This window comes from Mobula birostris, chromosome 11 (genome assembly GCF_030028105.1).
Source record: "Mobula birostris isolate sMobBir1 chromosome 11, sMobBir1.hap1, whole genome shotgun sequence".
Taxonomy (NCBI): domain Eukaryota; kingdom Metazoa; phylum Chordata; class Chondrichthyes; order Myliobatiformes; family Myliobatidae; genus Mobula; species Mobula birostris.
In genome coordinates, this window is record NC_092380.1 from 116524406 (window position 1) to 116541511 (window position 17106).

Genomic DNA, 17106 nt, shown 5'->3' on the forward strand with positions numbered 1-17106 from the left:
CCAATATCAACTCTCACCTCCCTTTTACTGTTTATATAACCGAAAAAAAACTTTTAGTATCCTTCTTAATATTATTGGCAAGTTTACCCAGATATTTCATCTTTTCCCTTCTTATAGTTTTTTTTAATTGCCTTTTGTTGGATTTTAAAAGCTTCCCAATCATCCAACTTTCCACTCGCTTTTGCTACCTTATATGCCCTTTTCCTTGGCTTTTATGCAGTCCTTAACTTCCCTTGTCAGTCACAGTTGCCTACCCCTGCTATTTGGGTGTCACCACGGTTCGGATATGGCCCAAATGCGGAGTGAGAGACACTGAAACAGGTTCACAGTTCACAGACTTTAATTTGAGAAAGGGTAAATAAAACAATAAACGCTAGGCCAAACAGGGTCGTTAACTGAAACTCTCAAAAGGGAAACGAAGCCTATACCGCAGCCGAAAAGAATATCTAAACATTAAACGAATGGCGCTAGTCTTCAGAGTCAGTTGATTTTGAAAGTCCAATGGCTCAGGGAAGGCTGAATGCAAAACAGCAGCAATGCTTTGCTATGCTGTGTCCAAGTCTCGACAAGCACTACGACGACAAGAGTGTGGTTAAATAACATCACGATTAAATAATAATTACCTGACACGTGCAAATTCACAAGCGCAATTGCCGTATCTACTGCGCTGCCGAATCTGTGGTTGTGACTGTTAGAGTGAGTTTTTGGGCAGATGATTCATTTACACTTAAATGACTCTGGCCACCAGTCTTCTATTTTTTGGCAAAGAGAGAAAATGTGGAAATGCACATTAGTATCAGTAAAGCAGAGGTTAAGTGTGTAATCTGGGAAAAAGTCAACCGAATGTGGCAAGAAAGATGGGACAGGGAGGGGAAAGGGAGGCATTTATATCAAATACAAAAGAGTGTTGCAGGTACTAGGGTAGGTAATGGAAACAGAAGAGAGGAAACTGTGTGGACTAGGTTAAGGCTGGGGCATTGTGCATTAAACAAAACATTGAAAATGATAGGGAAACACCAGACAGGATTGTGTGAGGAATGTCAGGAAGAGGAGTCAGTAGAACATGTAGTTTTGTGTTGCAGGAAGTATGGGTTACAGAGAGAGATAATGATAATTAAATTAAGGGAGTTGGGGGTGCAGGAATTCACATTAAAAGGGTTGCTGGGCATGAGTGAGAGAGCACAAGTCCAGGTATTTTTAGCGTTTTTAAGGGGTACAGGGGTTTTTTATAGGATATGACGGATAAACAGGAATAGGGTACTAGGATGGTCAAAGATGGGAGGGTAAAGTGTAGGTTTGTGTGTGTGTGTGTGTGTGTGTGTGCGTGCGTGATTGGGTAAAGGGATTTAGAATATATGTCTAGTGCACATTCCGGAGCAGAGGGTGGTGGTAATGCACCATTAAGCTGGATGCCAACCGCCGTAAAACAAGATACAGACAGACAGATAGGCTTCTATTTGACAAAGTACTGTGGATTGAGTTCACAACAATGCATTTCCTAAAAGCTGTGAATACAGACGCTACTGATGCTGTAGTCTGACCAGATGCTGTAGTTTTGAAGACCGTATTATCTATACTTTATAATTTTAATTATCCTCTATGTTAGCACGTAACATACCAAATAGATGTATCGTGGATTTGACTTGCACTCCTAAAGGCTGTGAGTACCAACCCAGACATGTTGGCGTCAGGAGGAAAGGATGAAGTCAGAAGGTGTGATGTTTTGTATGTAGCTTCAAAAGGAAGCACTGTCTGTGCATTGTCTATAACGTTTTAAGTAGCGATTGCCTTTGTGTTTAGCATATAAATATCAAGCCCACATTGGGCTAGCAGACCTTTCTACCGAAAGTGTCTCCGTCCATATGACGCCTGCTGTACCTTGTTGTGTGGAATAAAGAAGCTGCTTTGTATCTACCAGTGACTCTGTCTCTCCGGTAATTTCATCCACGCTACAACAGTGACATTGGGAACTACATCCTCTGTGGGACATATCTATCCTGCGCCTTGTGAACTATTCCCAGAAACTTCAGCCATCTCTGCTCTGCTGTCATCCTGCCAATATCCCCCTCCAATCCACCTGGGCGTGTCCCTGTAACTCCCTTTATTCAATTACAATACTGATACATGTGAGTTATGCTTCTCGCTCTCAAATTGCAGTATGAATTCAATCATATTATGATCACTGCCTCCTAAGGGTTCCTTTACATTCAGCTCCCTAATAAGATCTGATTTATTACACAACACCCAATCTATGATAGCCTTTCCCTGAGTAGGCTGAAGCACAAGCTGCTCTAAAAAGCCATCTCGTAGGCATTCAAGAAATTCCCTCTCTTGCGATCTCACGCTAACCTGATTTTCCCAATCTCCTTGCATATTGCAGTCCCCCCTTACAATTGTGATATTACCATTATTACATGCCTTTTCCAGCTCCCTTTGCAAACTCAACCCCACATTTTGGTGACTATTTGGAGGCTTAAATGATTCCCATAATGTTTTTTTTACACTTGCAATTTTTTATCTCCATCTTGAAAGAATCAGCATTCTCTGACCCTATGTCACCTCTTTATAAAAATGTGATTCCATCTCTTACCAACAGAGCCACTCTACCACCTGCCCTCCTGCCTTTTGGTATTTGCCTCTGTGCTCTTTGCTCTGTCTGCATTTGTCCCCAGTCATGCTCCGCCCATCATCTACATGTAACGCTGTTGGCTCATCCTCAGTTCTATTATCCTAGTTCCCATCCTCCTGCCATATTGGTTTAAACTGGCCCCAGGTGTGTCAGGTAATTCCTAGCCCGGGTTGGACTCCCCAGTCACCTCCAGAGATACAAATAACAGACACAGCCACATAAGGGTGTGAGCGGTCCTCATCACTCGCGATGGATGCTCTCTCTCTCCATCTTGTTTTACGGCGGTTGGCACCCAGCTTAATAGTGCATTACCACCACCTCCTGCTCCAGAGTGTGCTATAGACTTACATTCTAAATCCCTTCACCCAAACACACACACACACACACACACACACACACCCCCACCCACCCACCTACCCACCCTAACCTACACTTTATCCTCCCATCTTTGGCCATCCTAGTACCCTATTCTTGTTTATCCATCATATCCTATAAAAAAAACCCTGTACCCTTTAAGAAAGCTAAAAATATCCTGACCTGTGCTCTCTCACCCATGCCCAGCAACGATATAAATGCCTCCCTTTCCCCTCCCTTTCCCATCTTTCTTGCCACATTTGGTTGATTTTTTTCCAGATTACACACTTAATCTCTGCTTTACTGATACTAATGTGCATTTCTATATTTTCTTTCTTTAACGTCCTCTTTGCCAACTCATCCACCCTCTCATTCCCCTTCACCCCTACATGTGCAGGAACCCATAGAAATTTTACCTGACCTCCCTGATTTTCAATTCTTGTGACTAACTGAAGGACTTCATAAAGTACATCTTGCCGACTGTTTGAGTGTAAAGACCTTACACTTGCTAGAACTGAGGATGAATCTGAGCATATCAACACTTTGACTTGTCTAGCTTTCTCCACCCATCGTAACGCAACCAACACTGCCAGCATCTCCACTGTATACACCCCTAATTTATTAGATGTTCTTCTGCTGATTCCAAATTTCTTTTGCTGGTATAGCTACCCCAAACCCTGTCACTCCTGTTTCAGGTTCCTTAGCACCCTCCGTATAAATCTGAGTATAATCACTATACTTTTCCATCACATGACAGTTAAATGCATTTACCAAATCAGTTTTATATTTTCCTTTCCTTTTTAACTCTAACAAATGCCAGTCTATGTCAGGCCATACAAGCTTCCATGGAGCTACAACCGGATAAACTACTGAAGGACTTATCCTTGGATCAAACACTCCACATTCTTTAGCAATTTTCCCAGCACTCCTGCAACACTCCTTTTGCAGGGTGAGAATCATTGTGCCCCTGCAAATTAGCCAAGTAGTTTGCCATCAATTGCATCCTTCTTAGTTCCAAAGGCATTACTCCCATTTCTACCCGTAGGGCTGACACTGGTAAAAGCCCCACTGCACACTCTCAAAGCCTGAGCCTGAATCACATCCAGTTTCCTATAAATGTGATGAGACCATAGTCCAACACAGATCTCACTAAAGCCACATACATTCTCTTCAACGCTGAACAACTTGCTCCCCATTCCCTACCAGTCAAACATCTCATCACATTTATTACTTTTTACATTTCTCCTCAACTTTCCTGATATGATCTGCCCATGTGAATCGTGAATCAAATATAACTCCCAGAAATGTAAATGATCCAACCCTTTCTAATTCAATCCCATACGTCCTTAACTTCTTCCCTACCTCAATTCTTTTCCTGGTGAAAAATGCAGTTTGAGTTTTTTCTATTGAAAATCTACATCCCCAATCATAACCCCACCCCACCACTTCATCAATTGCTCCTTGTAGTTTCCTGATTATATGCCCCATGTTCCTGCCTCTTTTCCACAAGGCCCCATCATCTGCAAACAGTGACCTACCTATATCCACTGGTACCTTTGTGAAGACATCATTGATCATAATGATGTAAAGTAACGGGCTAATCACACTACCTTGAGGTGTACATTTCCCTCTATGTACTGATTTGATCATTCTGATCCAATCCGAACTTGAATTTTTCTACCAAACAAAAAATCTTTAATCCAATTAAAAAATCCCCCACCAATCCCCATCTTGTGCAGTTTAATTAACAATCCTTCAATGTCAAAGAACACTGCCACTACTGACTCTCTATTTGCCCGGGCCTTTCTTATTTCAGTCTCTAACCTTATCACTGAGTCCATGGAATTCCTTCCCTCCCTAACACCACTCTGACAACTTGCCAGCATTTCCCTCTTCTCAAGCTCATACGATAACCTTTCTGTTATCATCCTTTCCATTATCTTGCATATATTTGATGTTAATGCTGTTGGTCTGTAGCTAGTGGGTTTTGATGGATCCTTGCCATGTTTCCTTATTGGAATTACTACTGCTTCTTTCCATGCACTTGGTAATCTTCCCTCCTCCCACACTCTGTTATAAAAATGCAGCAACTTCAAGAGCGCTCCTTCTCCTAGATTTTTTAGCATAACGGAGCACATCAGATCTTTCCCTGGGGAGGTTGGTCTCGATCTCTTTATTGCTCTCACCATTTCTGCCAATGCAAATGGATAACCAATTATATCATCTGTTCCTTGCCTCCTGTTTAACACACCTGGATGTTGACTCATTGTTCTTTCCCTTCTCCTTCTCCCTTCTTCAGACAAATTTTCTGAACTGTGTATCTGTACAAACGACTTGGCCATGATCTCAGCCTTATCCCTACTGGAGACTGCTGTTTCCTCCTCAGATATCATTACTGGAGATTCCCATTCCCTTCTATCTCCTCCCATCCTCTTAATCATTCCCCCATACCTCTCCCACTGGTGTTGTTCTATTTTGTTGCAAAAACTCCTCCAACTTGCCCTTTTAGCTTGACGTATAGTTCTTCTCACCACTGCCTGTGCTTTCTTATATTGAATCAAATGCTGCATATTATGGGTTCTTGTAACTAGCCTGAATGCTCTATTTCTGTTTTTTGCTGCCTGACAACATTTCTCTGTCCACCATGGTACCAGTTTTCCATTCATCCTATTTTTACTCTTTCTGCTGCCATAATAATTGCTGAAGTCACCTGACTGTTTAATTCACCTATATTTCCAGAAATGTCAATCCTTGTCAATGCTTCTTCACTCAACTTCTGGAACTTACCCCAATCTGCTTTTCCAAACACCCACTTTGGGGTTCCACCACCCGGTCTTACTTCAACTCTTTCACCCACTGAACATAAAACTGGGTAGTGATCACTGCCACTGTTGAAGCAAACTCCCCAGTTACTAACACCAGCCAAGGTATTAGACACTAACATAACATCTGTCACTTACTCAGTTCCTGTTGTTATGTCTATCCTTGTTCCTCTACCATCATTCATACACACCAAATCCCTTTCTTCCATCAAATCTTTAATTACCTTTCCATTTGAATCTGTAATCGGATCCCCCCATATTGTGCTGTGAGCATTGAAATCAGCACACCACACTACTTTATGTCTGTTTTGTCCTTGTATCCTTAATAGGCTGTACAAATCCAACCTTTTACATGGATTGTAGTAGTTAATTATAACCACTCCCTCCCCTCTCTCCCACACTTCCACCACTATGTATTCCTGATCATCTCCTTTTTCCAGTACCCTATATGGTATACCTTGCTTGATTAACATAGCACAACCCCCTCCCCCCCCAGATTTCTATCTTTCTTTATCATTGTATACCTATGAACCACAAAGTCTAAAGTTGGTTTCAAGTCTAAAGTTTCCTGAATACACACTACATCCGGTTTTACAACCATTTCTTTAATAAAGTGCTTGAATTCCTGGCTATTGGCCAGTAAGCTCCTTGCATTGCATTGCAAAAGGATCACCATAATTAGTATTAACCAACCCATGGCTTGACTGATTAGTGAGGTTCTCCCTCACTTCTTCCCATGTCAGTCCTACTAACCCTAAATGGTTCACTGCTGCTTTTACCACCAGCTGAATTTTGTCACTTTTTGACTTTACCTCAGCCGTACTATTAATCACTCCTGCAATGAATGTTACTAGAGCCTTTTTGTCTACATAAATCCTGTCATTTGCTCTTTGTTGCATCTCTCGTATCCCTATTGCTCCCTGTTCATTAGGAGCATTATTCTGTTCTCTTGACATTCTTATAGCTTCTGCATAAGTGATCTTTCTTTTCACTCTTATTTCTTGAATTTTATTCTCCTGTCTCATAACCTCACACCCACTATATGCAACATTATGAGCTCCTCCACAATTGCAGCATTTTGGTTGAACTCCTGTCCCGCACTTTCCACATTCATGATCACTCCCACATCTAGCACATCTCCTCTGACTTTTTACAGTTTTCAGCTATGTGTCCAAACCTTTGACAATTATAGCACCTCAGTGGTTTTGGCACATACACCCTTACTGGATAACTCATGAAACCCAGGAACACCTTCCTTGGCACTCTTTCTTCTTCAAATTCAATCAATACTGATTCACTTTCCTTTTTCATTCCCTCCTTTGCTGTTTTAAGTCTTCGAACATTCATTACTTTCCCTCCTTTGATATTCCTCTTTAACTCCTCCATATCTATACTCATTGGTACCCCCGTAATCACTCCTTTACAACCACCATTTCGTGCTCCCACCCTCCCTGTGTATTCCACCTTGCATTTTCCTAACTCTTTTAGCTTGAGTGCTTTCTCAAGTTGTTCCTCATTCGCACATCTCACCAATAGGTTGCCATCATTAAGGACTTTTGCAAATACTATTTCCCCGATCTTATTTGCCAGAGTTGTTGTTAGCATGAACGGGTTAATTTTCTTCATATGTCCCTGAGCCTTCTCATTAAACCTAATTATGACAACACCTCCTCTCTGAGCTTGTTCATCTTCCTCACTTTCAGAGCTCTCTGCACTGTCATTTCTTATTTTTTTATTCCCTTTGTCTCAGTTTTCATTCATCCGTCCCCTCACTATCTCCTCATTCCCTTTATTTCTCCCTTCACAATAATCCATCTCTCCCCAGCTGCCTACCTCTGATCCCAAATCCCTATCCCGCTCCTCCTCCACTCTTTTTCCCTCAACCCACCCCCTCACCTCGTCTGTCATTACCGGACCCGCAAGACCCCCTCCCAGCAATTCCCGCTCCTTTCCCACTCCCTTTCCCTCGACAAGTTCCAAACCACATTCATGCATGCACCCACTCTGAAACCAGCCTCTAGCCAGACGGATACGCACTCAGAACTTCAAGTCCTTTAATTGTCACCATACCCCGCCCTCTGATCACATTCACTAAGTAGGTTACACAAAGTCAAAATGTACAACAGGGGACACACCAACCCCTACACTCCAGTGCTCCTGGAAGGCAGTGGATTACAATATCAGTCCTAAGGCACACACTCAACGATTCAGCATCTTCCCCCTCTGCCATCAGATTTCTGAATGGCCATTGAACCCATGAACACCACCTCTACGTTTCTGCGGATACAGTGCTTATTTAATTTAACTATATACATATACCGTAATTCAGAGAATTTTTCTATTATTATGTATTTTGTTGTACATAATAAGCCCAAGAGCCAACACATTTCATGACATACGCTGCTGATGTGGATTGGGTGGAGTGGGGTTGTATGCGAGTGTAATCGGTGTATTACAGCACCGGTCCCTTACCTTATATGGATGATGGTAGAGCGGGGTGGGGTTGTATGCGAGTGTATTCGGTGTATTACATCACCAGTCCCTTACCCTACATGGATTATGGCAGAGTGGGGAGGCGTTGTATGCTAGTGTAATCGATGTATTACGTCACCAGTCCCTTACCCTATATAGATTAGGGTAGAGTGGAGTGGGGTTGTATGCGAGTGTAATCGGTGTATTACAATTACATCACCGGTCCCTTACCCTATATGGATTCATAGTCATATTCATAGTCATACTTTATTGATCCCGGGGGAAATTGGTTTTCGTTAGTTGCTCTATAGGTAATAAATAGTAATAGAACCATAAATAGTTAAATAGTAATATGTAAATTATGCCAGTAAATTATGAAATAAGTCCAGGACCAGCCTATTGGCTCAGGATGTCTGACCCTCCAAGAGAGGAGTTGTAAAGTTTGATGGCCACAGGCAGGAATGACTTCTTATGACGCTCAGTGCTGCATCTCGGTGGAATGAGTCTCCTGTGCCCACCCAGTACATTATGTAGTGGATGGGAGACATTGACCAAGATGGCATGCAACCTAGACAGCATCCTCTTTTCAGACATCCCCACAACATCACTGGCCTTACGAATGAGTTTGTTGATTCTGTTGGTGTCTGCTACCCTCAGCCTGCTGCCCCAGCACACAACAGCAAACATGATAGCACTGGCCACCACAGACTCGTAGAACATCCTCAGCATCATCTGGCAGCTTTAAAGGACCTCAGTCTCCTCAGGAAATAGAGACGGCTCTGACCCTTCTTGTAGACAGCCTCAGTGTTCTTTGACCAGTCCAGTTTATTGTCAATTCGTATCCCCAGGTATTTGTAATCCTCCACCGTGTCCACATTGACCCCCTGGATGGAAACAGGGGTCACCAGTATCTTAGCTCTCCTCAGGTCTACCACCAGCTCCTTAGTCTTTTTCACATTAAGCTGCAGATAATTCCGCTCACACCATGTGACAAAGTTTCCTACCGTAGCCCTGTACTCAGCCTCATCTCCCTTGCTGATGCATCCAACTATGGCAGAGTCATCCGAAAACTTCTGAAAATGACAAGACTCTGTGCAGTGGTTGAAATCCGAGGTGTAAATGGTGAAGAGAAAGGGAGACACGACAGTCCCCTGTGGAGCCCCAGTGCTGCTGATCACTCTGTCGGACACACAGTGTTGCAAGCACACGTACTGTGGTCAGCCAGTCAGGTAATCAAGAATCCACGATACCAGGAAAGCATCCACCTGCATCGCTGTCGGGCGGATGGTGTTGAACGCACTGGAGAAGTCAAAAAACATGACCCTCACATGGGATCCTCAACTCCTAGTCGGGGCTGGTAGGCGAACTGGAGGGGACCTAAGTGTGGTCTGACCATAGGCCGGAGCAGCTCCAGAACAAGTCTCTCCAGGGTCTTACGGTAGAGTGGAGTGGGGTTGTATGCGAGTGAAATCGGTGTATTACGTCACCGGTCCCCTACCTCCATGGATTACGGTAGAACGAGGCGGCGAGCGCCTCTAGCCGGAGGATTACGACAGCGGAAGCTGATTCTTCTCTTCCTGTGTGGACGGCAGCCGCCATGCGAGATGTCAGCAGTTTCCTTCAGGAGCAACAGAGCGGCAGCGCTAGCGCCGAACTCGGGCAGGAATGGCACAGCATGGAGGAGCTCTACAACAAGAAGTGAGTGCGGGCTCTGCACCCACCCCATCCCCTGGTGGGCAGCCCTGAGGGACCCGCGTGGGACCGGGGCCTCAGCCTTGACTTCTCTAAGAGGCCGGTTCCCGGTGGCCCAGGAGGAGGCGGGGAGAGGGGAATGGATTCGGGGTGTCTGGGGGGAGAATGGATTCGGGGTGTCGGGGGGGGGAATAGAATCAGGGTGTTTCAGGGGAGAGAAAAAGGGAATCGGGGTGTCCCGGAGTGGAGGAGAGGGAATCGGGGTGTCCCAGGGGAAGAGGAAAAGGGAATCGGGGTGTGCTGGGGAGAGGGAATCGGGGTGTCCCAGGGGAAGAGGAAAAGGGAATCGGGGTGTGCTGGGGGGAGGCAATCGGGGTGTCTCAGTGGGGGAGGGAGAGGGAATCGGGGTGTCCCAGGGGAAGAGGAAAAGGGAATCGGGGTGTGCTGGGGAGAGGGAATCGGGGTGTCTCAGTGGGGGAGCGAGAGGGAATCGGGGTGTCCCAGGGGAAGAGGAAAAGGGAATCGGGGTGTGCTGGGGGGAGGCAATCGGGGTGTCTCGGGGGAGGGAGAGGGAATCGGGATGCCTCGCAGGAGGGAGTGAAGTGTTTTGGGGGCAGGGAAAAGGAATTGTGTTTCGGGAGGGAGAGGGAATCAGGGTGTCTGGGGGGGAGGGAGGGAGAGGGCATCAGGATGTCCTGGGGGTGGCAGAACAGGATCAGATTGTGCTCAGGGTGTGGGGGATTGAATCAGTGGTCTGAGGGAGGTTTCAGGTAACTCAGGGGCCCCTGCTAGTCCGTGTCACTCATCGCTGGTCTGGGTTGGCCCCACTGTGAGCTCCAGTGAGATGCAGGCCACTCAGTATGGTTCCATGTCCTGGGCCAAAGATGCCGTCTCTGCTGTCATCCAGCTAAAATCCCATCAGATCTTGTCTCACTTACCCAGATTTGGCCCTTTTCTTCTAAACCTTTCGTAACTATGTGCCCATTCAACTGACCTTTCCATATTGTTAATTTACTTGCCATCGGACAGTATGTTTACTTGCAGCGAGCCATGCACTTGTAGTACAAGCTCCCTCTGTTCCATGCACTTCCCATGGCCCTGCCATTCACTGTAGAATTCCTATCCTCATTTGACCTCCCAAAATGTAACACCTCAGATTTTAATAAATTAAAAATTATTTGTCAGTGCTTAGCACACTTACCCAGCTGACCAACGTCCCCTTGTAACTTTTGATAGCTTTCATCACTGTACTAGGTCACTTATTTTAGCATCCTTTATAAGCTCAGTAACCGTGTTGTATATCAGAGTCAGAATGAGTTTTAATGTCACTGGCATTTGTCGTGAAATTTGGTAACTTTGTGGGAGCAGTAGAATGCAATACAAAATTATACAGAAAAAAATGTTAATTACAGTAAGTATACATATCAAGTAGTTAAATTTAGTAACTAGTGCAAAAAATAGGAATAAAATAAAATGTAGTGAGGTAGTGTTCATGGGTTTAATGTCCATTCAGAAATCTGATGGCAGAGGGGAAGAAGCTGTTGCTGAATCTTTGAGAGTGTGTCTTGAGGCTCCTGTGCCTCCTCCTTGATGGTAGCAGTGAGAAGAGGGCATTTCCTGGGTGATGTGGGGCAGAGGTTGTGAGGGTTGGTCCTCAGTGATGGATGCTGCTTTTTTGAGGCATCACTCCTTGAAGATGTCTTGGGTACTGTGGAGCCCAGTGTCCATGATGGAGCTGACGAAGTTTTCCACTCTCTGCAGCTCACCTGGAACCTGTGCGGCAGCAGCCACCCCATTACTAGATGATGCAGTCAGTTAGAATGCTCGCCACGGTACCGCTAGAAATTCGCATGTGTTTTGGGTGACATACCAAATCTCAAGTGCTAATGAGATATTATATTCATTCCAAATCAGAGATGAACAGCAAAACTTTGCAGCACCAGATCTCTGTGTTTCTCTGGTTGGCAGTCAGTGGTGAGTGAAGTGCTGCAGAGGTCAGTGCTGGGCCTGTAATTTAACTGTAAACATTCATTATTTGCAAGATGGGACCTGATGTAATGTTTCTAAGTCACTAAGTTTCTGTGACACTAACTTAAGTTGAAAAGAAAATTGAGCAGAAGGTGCAGAGGGTCTGTGGAGAGATATAGATAGGTTATGTGCTTGGACAAGGATTTGGCAGAAGGAGTACAAATGTGAGGTCAAGGAAAAACTGGTTATTGTTTAAATGGTGAAAGATTGCAGCCTGCTGTTGTGCAGAGGGAATTGGGAGTGCTTGTGCATGAACTGCACAAGGCTGGCTTACAGGTGCAACAGGTTATCAAGAAGGCAAATGAAACATTGGCCTGCATTGCTAGAGGGACTAGATTTAAGAGCAGGGAGGTTATGCTGCAAAGTAATGATCTAGTAAAGCCACACCTGGAGTACTGCACACAGTTCTGGTCTCCTTACTTGAGGAAACATACTGGCTTTGGAGATGGTGAAGAGGAGGTTCACCTGGGTGATTCAGAGATGAAGGGATTAGCCTATGAAGAGAGATTGAGTCACCTTGGACAATAGTCACTGGAATTCAGAAGAATTAGAGGGGTTCTTACAGAAACATAAAATTATGAAAGGAATAAATAAGATAGAGACAGGAAAGTTGTTTCCCCTGGTAAATGAGAGTAGAACTAGGGGACACAGCCTCAAGATTCAGGGAAGTAGATTTAGGACGATAATGAGGAAAGACTGCTTTTCCCAGAGATAGGGAAAGCAGTATATTCTACCTCATTAAATACTTGTAAGACACAGATAGATTAGAGGTGACATAGGATTGGAAGATGTAGAGTCCTTGTGGGTAGAGTTAAGAAACTGCAAATGTGAAAAGACCCTGATGGGAGTTATATACCAGCTAGGATGCGGGCTACAAATTATCACAGGAGATGGAAAAGGCATGTGAAAAGGACAATGTTATGATAGTCTTGGGTGATTTCAATGTGCTGGTAGATACGAAAAATCAGGTTGGTACTGATTCTTAAGAGAAAGAGTTTGTAGAATATCTACGAGTTGGCTTTTTAGAACAGCTCGTGGTTGAGCCCACTCGAGGATCAGCATTAGGTGTGTAATGAACCGGTTTTGATTAGGGAAATCATCCAATTCTTACCCTCACTGGCGTGTGGCACTGGGAGCAATCCAGAGGTTGCTACCCTGGAGGTTTTGCCTTTAAGCTTTCTCCCTAACCCTTTGGCAGAAAAAAATAAACAGGCAGACTATTATTTTTTGGCAGAAAAAAAATAAACGGGCAGACTATTAATTAAATGGGGAAAGAATTCAAAGTTCTGAGATGCAACAGGACTTGGGAGTCCTCGTACAGGATACCCTTAAAGTTAACCTCCAGGTTGAGTCGGTGGTGAAGAAGGCGAATGCAATGTTGGCATTCATTTCTAGAGGAATAGAGTATAGGAGCAGGGATGTGATGTTGAGGCTCTATAAGGCGCTGGTGAGACCTCACTTGGAGTACTGTGGACAGTTTTGGTCTCCTTATTTAAGAAAGGATGTGCTGACGTTGGAGAGGGTACAGAGAAGATTCACTAGAATGATTCTGGGAATGAGAGAGTTAACATATGAGGAATGTTTGTCCGCTCTTGGACTGTATTCCTTGGAGTTTAGAAGAATGAGGGGAGACCTCATAGAAACATTTCGAATATTAAAAGGCACGGGCAGAGTGGATGTGGCAAAGTTGTTTCCCATGATGGGGGAGTCTAGTACAAGAGGGCATGACTTAAGGATTGAAGGGTGCCCATTCAGAACAGAATTGCGAAGAAATTTTTTTAGTCAGAGGGTGGTGAATCTATGGAATTTGTTGCCACGGGCAGCAGTGGAGGCCAAGTCATTGGGTGTATTTAAGGCAGAGATTGATCGGTATCTGAGTAGCCAGGGCATTAAAGGTTATGGTGAGAAGAAGGGGGAGTGGGACTAAATAGGAGAATGGATCAGCTCATGATAAAATGGCGGAGCAGACTCGATGGGCCGAATGGCCTACTTCTGCTCCTTTTCTTATGGTCTTATATTCTCTCTTCAGGACCTAATCGTTTTTCCTACCTATGTCTCTGATACAAGTATCATGACTTCTGGCTGTTCATCCTTCCCGTTTAGAATGTTGTGGACCCTATCGGAAACATCCCTGACACTGGCACACGGGAGTCAAAATACCATCTGGGTGTTTCCTTTACATCCACAGAATCTGCTTTCTGCTGCTCCAATTATAGAAACACATCACTACTGTAATCCTCTTCGCCTTTCTTTCCCTTCTGAGCCACGGAAGCAGACTCATTACCAGAGATTGGGTTGCTATGGCTTCCCCTTCGTGGGTCCCCCCCAACAGTATCCAAAGCAGCGTACTTATCAGTGGATGCCTCCTGCATCTTGGGGGTGACTGCCTCCCTGTTGCTCCTGTCTGTCATCTCCTCAATCTCCTGTGTGAACTAAAGGCTATTGAGCTGCAGCTCCAGTTCCTTAATACAGTATCTAAGAAGCTGCATCTCGGTGCACTTCATGCAGATGTTGTTATCAGGGAGATTGGAGCTCTCTCAGAGTTCTCACATCTCACACAAGGAACATACCACTATATCCAGACCCATTCTCAGTGCACTTGCTATGTACTAATAGAGAAAAAAACTTACTAGAAACTTACTTAGAATTTCCAGTTGTGCTTGCCCAAGTCTGTTCTTGTCTTAGCCTGTTGAGCCAAAGGCTGGTCACTCTGACACTGTCCCATGCACTGGCTTCTCTGCTTACACCTCACTACTTTTTACTGAACCCTGCCGAGTTCCTAACAGATCATTGTGATTGCAGCCCGCCGAAAAACCTGAAAGCACCCCAGCTCTTTTTAAACAAGTATCACTCCACTCTTTAAGAAGGGAGGAAAACAGAAGAAAGGAAATGATAGGCCATTCAGTGGTTGGGAAGATTTTGGAGTTCATTATTATAAGATAGACCATAAGAGATATGTGCAGAATTAGGCAATTTGGCCCATCAAGTTTGCTTCATTATTTCACCATGCCTGATCAAATTTTCCTCTCTGCCCCATTCCCCTGCCTTCTCCCATTCTCCCTTTGTGTTCTGAACAATCAAGAATTTTATCAACCTCTGCCTTAGATATGCATAAAGACTTGGCCTCCACAGCTGCCTGTGGCAAAGAATTCCACAGATTCACCACACTCTGGCTAAAGAAATTCCTCCTCATCTCCATTCTAAAAGGATGCCCCTCTATTCTGAGGCATTGGCCTCTGGTCTTAGATTCTCCCACCACAGGAAACATCATCTCAACATCCACTCTGTCAAAGCGTTTCACTATTCGAAAGGTTTCAATGAGGTCACCCTCATTCTTCTGAATTCTAGTGAATTCAGGCCCAGAGCCATCAGATGCTCTTCATATGACAGGCCATTCAGTCTGGAATCATTTTTGTGAAACTCCTTTGAACCTTCTCCAGTGTCATCACATACTTTCAAAGATAAGGGACCCAAAACTGTCACAGTACCCCAAGTGAGGCCTTACCAGTGCTTTATAAACTTAAAACAGTACACCCTCGCTTTTATATTCTAGTCCTCTTGAAATGAATGTTAGCATCGCATTTGCCTTCCTCACCACAGACTCAACCTGCAAGTTAATCTTTAGGAAATCCTGCACAAGGACTCCCAAGTCCTTCTGCACTTCATTTTTTTTGTATTTTCTCTCCATTTAGAAAATGGTCAATCCTTTCATTTCTTCTACCAAGCTGCATGACCATACACTTCCTGACATTGTATTCCATCTGCCACTTCTTTGCCCATTCTCCTCATCTGTCTAAGTCCTTCTGTAGCCTCTCTACGTCCCCTAAACTACCTCCCCTCCACTCCACCTATCTTCAAAAGGTCTGCAAACGTTGCAACAAAACCATCAATTCCATCATCCAAATAATTGACATATAACGTAAAAAGAATCAGTCAGCCCTGAGAATTGACAGTCACCGGCCGCCAGTCAGAAAAGGCTCCCTTTATTCACACTTTTTCTTGTGATGCTCAGCCACTGTTTTATCCATGCTAGAATCTCTCCTGAAATATCATGGGCTCATAACTTGATAAGAAGCCTCCTGTGTGGCACCTTGTCAAAGGCCTTCTGTGAATCCAAGTACACAGCATCAACTGATTCTCCTTTGCTTTCTCCTGCTTGTTATTTGAATTCCAACAGATTTGTCAGGCAAGATTTTCCCTTGAGGAAGCCATGCTGACTACAGCCTATTTTATCACGTGCCTCCAAATATCCTGAAACCTCATCCTTAATAATTGACTCTAGCATCTTCCCAACCACTGAGGTCAGGCTAACTGGCCTATAATTTCCTTTCTTCTGCCCTTTTCCCTTTTTGAAGAGCGGAGTGACATTTGCAATTTTCCAGTCTCCTTGAATCATTCCAGAATCTACTGGTTCTTGAAAGATCATTACTACTGCCTCCATAGTCTCATCCACCACCTCTTTCAGAACCCTAAGTTGTACACCATCTGGTCCAAGTGACCAGACCTTGCAGCTTCCTAGGAACCTTCTCTCTAGTCATGGTAACTTCACACACTTCGTGCCCCATGACACCTGGAACTCTGCCATCCTGCTAGTGTCTTCCACAGGGAAGACTGATGCAAAATACAACGCACACAAAATGCTGGAGGAACTCAGCAGGCCAGGCGGCATCTATGGAAAAGAGTAAACAGTCACCGTTTCAGGCCAGGACCCTTCAAAAAGCTGAGAAGTCGGAGTGAGAAGTGTGGGGGGGAGGGGAAGAAATATAAGGTAGTAGGTGATAGGTGAAACCAGGAGGAGGGAAAGGGGTGAAGGAAAGAGCTGGTAAATTGATTGGTGAAAGAGATTTTATAAAGGGCTGGAGAAGGGGAAATCTGATAGGTGAGGGCAGAAGGCAATGGAATAAAGGGAAGAGGGAGGAGCACCAGAGGGAGGTGATGGGCAGGTTAAGGAGATAAGGTGGGGGGGCGCTGGGGGTTCCATTACCAGAAGTTCAAGAAATCAGTGTTCATGCCATCAGGTTGGAGGCTACCCAGAAGGAATATAAGGTGTTGCTCCTCCAACCAGAGTGTGGCCTCTTCATGGCAGTAGAGGAGACCATGGTGTGACAT

At 44.5% G+C, this 17106-nt stretch overlaps 1 protein-coding gene across 1 annotated transcript in view; it reads left to right on the forward strand.

Annotated features, from left to right (window-relative positions):
• The first annotated feature begins 9829 nt into the window (after positions 1–9829).
• Positions 9830–17106, forward strand: part of psmd13 (proteasome 26S subunit, non-ATPase 13) — a 47446-nt gene continuing 40169 nt past the window's right edge. The window contains exon 1 of the mRNA XM_072272940.1: positions 9830–9975. Within this exon, the coding sequence (XP_072129041.1) occupies positions 9875–9975 (101 nt within the window). The 5' untranslated portion in view covers positions 9830–9874. The remainder of the gene's footprint in view (positions 9976–17106) is intronic.